At 42.3% G+C, this 2,500-nt stretch overlaps 1 protein-coding gene across 1 annotated transcript in view; it reads left to right on the forward strand.

Annotated features, from left to right (window-relative positions):
* Nucleotides 1-521: 521 nt before the first annotated feature.
* LOC101858247 (guanylate cyclase soluble subunit beta-2-like) overlaps nucleotides 522-2,500 on the forward strand; it is a 37,225-nt gene continuing 35,246 nt past the window's right edge. The window contains exon 1 of the mRNA XM_035968150.1: nucleotides 522-796. Within this exon, the coding sequence (XP_035824043.1) occupies nucleotides 571-796 (226 nt within the window). The 5' untranslated portion in view covers nucleotides 522-570. The remainder of the gene's footprint in view (nucleotides 797-2,500) is intronic.

Below are 2,500 nucleotides of genomic sequence, written 5' to 3' on the forward strand. Positions count from 1 at the left end.
CTTCTTCTTCTTCTTCTTCTTCTTCTTCTTCTTCTTCTTCTTCTTCTTCTTCTTCTTCTTCTTCTTCTTCTTCAGGGTCGGTGTTGTGGTTGTCTTTTTGATGCAGTTACCATGCTTTCAATGATAGTGATGACCATTGCTGTTGTTGTAGTTGTTGTAGTTGTTGTAGTTGTTGTTGTTGTTGATGATGATGATTTTGTGCAAATGTGTGTGGCCGACGGATTTAGGCGTTTCTGTTGTTGTTGTTGTTGTTATTGTTACTGTTGTTGTTGTTGCTGTTACCATTCTTCTTGTTGCTGCTGCTGCAGCTCCTGTAGCTGTTGCTGCTGCTTCTGTTGTTGATGTTGTTGTTGTTGTTGTTGTTGTTGTTTGATGATGATGATGATGATGATGATGATTCAGTAACCGATAACAACTTTGTTACTGATGGTGTCTCTGTGTCCTCACCCCCCTCCCCTTCCCCTCCTCCGCCCCCACACCCACAACCCCTCTCTAATTTGTATTCATCACTCTAGAGCACCAGTGAGTTTAAGCAAAGAGCAGTTCGCCCGAGCCTTCCCCTACCACCTAATGTTTGACCACAAGCTACGCCTTCGACAGTTCGGCAGTAGTATCGCCAGAATCTCCCCCGTGCCGCTCCACGAAGGACTCCTGATGACGTCAGCCTTCCGGATTGTCTACCCAAGGATCTCGTTCACTGTTGAGACAATCCGTAGCTTCATCAACGCCATTTTCATCATCGCGTTAGACCCTGGGGGAGGGGAGAGCACTGATGAACAAGCGTTCAGCGTAAAGGGTGAGTGGTTTCCATTGTTATTTGTTTGGTGGAGATGCAAGAAGAATGCTAATGATGTCCTTTGTATTGCCTAACTCGATTTTCCAGTGTTTCAATTATTTGTTGTTGTTTTATACATGGATTTAACGAGACAAAATAGGTACTTTAAAGAAGCTTCTTTTTAAGCGTAAATTGTTTACGAAAAATATAAAGGAAGAAAACCTTGACGTATATGGTGTAGCCATTAAGCATTCTGCCGTAGCTCCCAGAAGATAGAAGTTCGGTTTCTGTATCGGGAGGATTTTTAATCTACTATCTCGTTATTTCTGCTGGGATGTTGCATCTCTCAATCTAAGTTGGCTGTAGCCCCAAGCAATGCAGGAGCCTGTCTCCCAAGCGATCTAAATTTTGTCGATGGGTCGTAAACTACCTAATTTTTAAAGAAGGAAGAAAGAAGAAGGGAATGGAGGGACAATACTGGAAAGAGCAATAAATCAAACATTCTCCGTAGTCATAAGCCTTCTGTTATTCTACCGCTAGAGACGCTTCACCTTGCCCGTGTGTGCATTGCACTCCTTAAGACGTAGCGGTCTTATCAGCAGCACACCAAAGGCAATATTGTGGCAGATTTCGAATCATCATGCACAAATTTGAAAATTCATTATGCACAAATTTGAAACACAAATTTGCTTATTTCATTCCATGCTTAAATTGTTGATTTTCCTTTCAAAACAGAATTGAAAAATCTGTAGGAATAACGAAGTTATGCTTTTTTAAAAAGAGCTCTAAATTGCGAGTCTTTAAGTTTTGCTGAATGACTAGAATGTGCATCTCATGAGTAGAACGTACGGCGAATAAGTTGCACCCACCCATCGACGGAGTGGCAACTTCTGTCGTTAGAGCAGCTAAATATCAATGTCCTCCAGCCAGAAAAAGCTAGCGGGTTCGATCTCCAACACTAAAAGTGGATCTGGTGGTCAGACTCTTTTCAAAAACTGTAGACACCACGGGAGTTGGAACCATGTAGTGCACTCAGAAGGATCGTGTCCTGAAAACCAAAACATTCGATCGAGAACTGGGAAAGGAGAGAGGCAACTGAACGACACCAAGAATTCCTGAGGGAATGTATTTGCATACTCATTAGCTTACTCATCGTCGTCGCTCTGAGAGGATTTTCTACTTCATCTTGCGGGCTCCATCCCCTCAGCAGCTAGTTCTGTCGTCTAATGTTTAAAAAAAATACATAAAGAACCATAAACTCTAAACTGTGAAGTGGCATTTGTACCCTTAGGTATAATGCGTGTGTATGTGTGTGTGTGTGTGTGTGTGTGTGTGTGTGTGTGTGTGTGTGTGTGTGTGTGTGTGTGTGTGTGTGTGTGTTTGAGTGTGTTTAGTGTTTGAGTGTGTATGTGTGTAAGTGTGTGCGTGTGTGTGTGTGTGTGTGTGTGTGTGTGTGTGTGTGTGTGTGTGTGTGTGTGTTTGACAGTCTCTTGTTTTGCAATAACTCGCAGCCCTTCCCAGATCCAGTCCTACTGGGTTTTTTTTCTAGAAGGCTGATTTTAAATCCGTTGTTTCCAGTGGTATTGTTGGACTGAAAATACATCCAGGGTGTGGATCTGCGGCCATACTAGTAGGATACTGTAACAACATTCCGAAGATAGACAGTCTGACGCGAAGTATGAGAAAAAAATTAATGATGAAAGAAAACTGATGTAAAACTAATAA

This window comes from Aplysia californica, unplaced genomic scaffold (genome assembly GCF_000002075.1).
Source record: "Aplysia californica isolate F4 #8 unplaced genomic scaffold, AplCal3.0 scaffold00042, whole genome shotgun sequence".
Taxonomy (NCBI): domain Eukaryota; kingdom Metazoa; phylum Mollusca; class Gastropoda; order Aplysiida; family Aplysiidae; genus Aplysia; species Aplysia californica.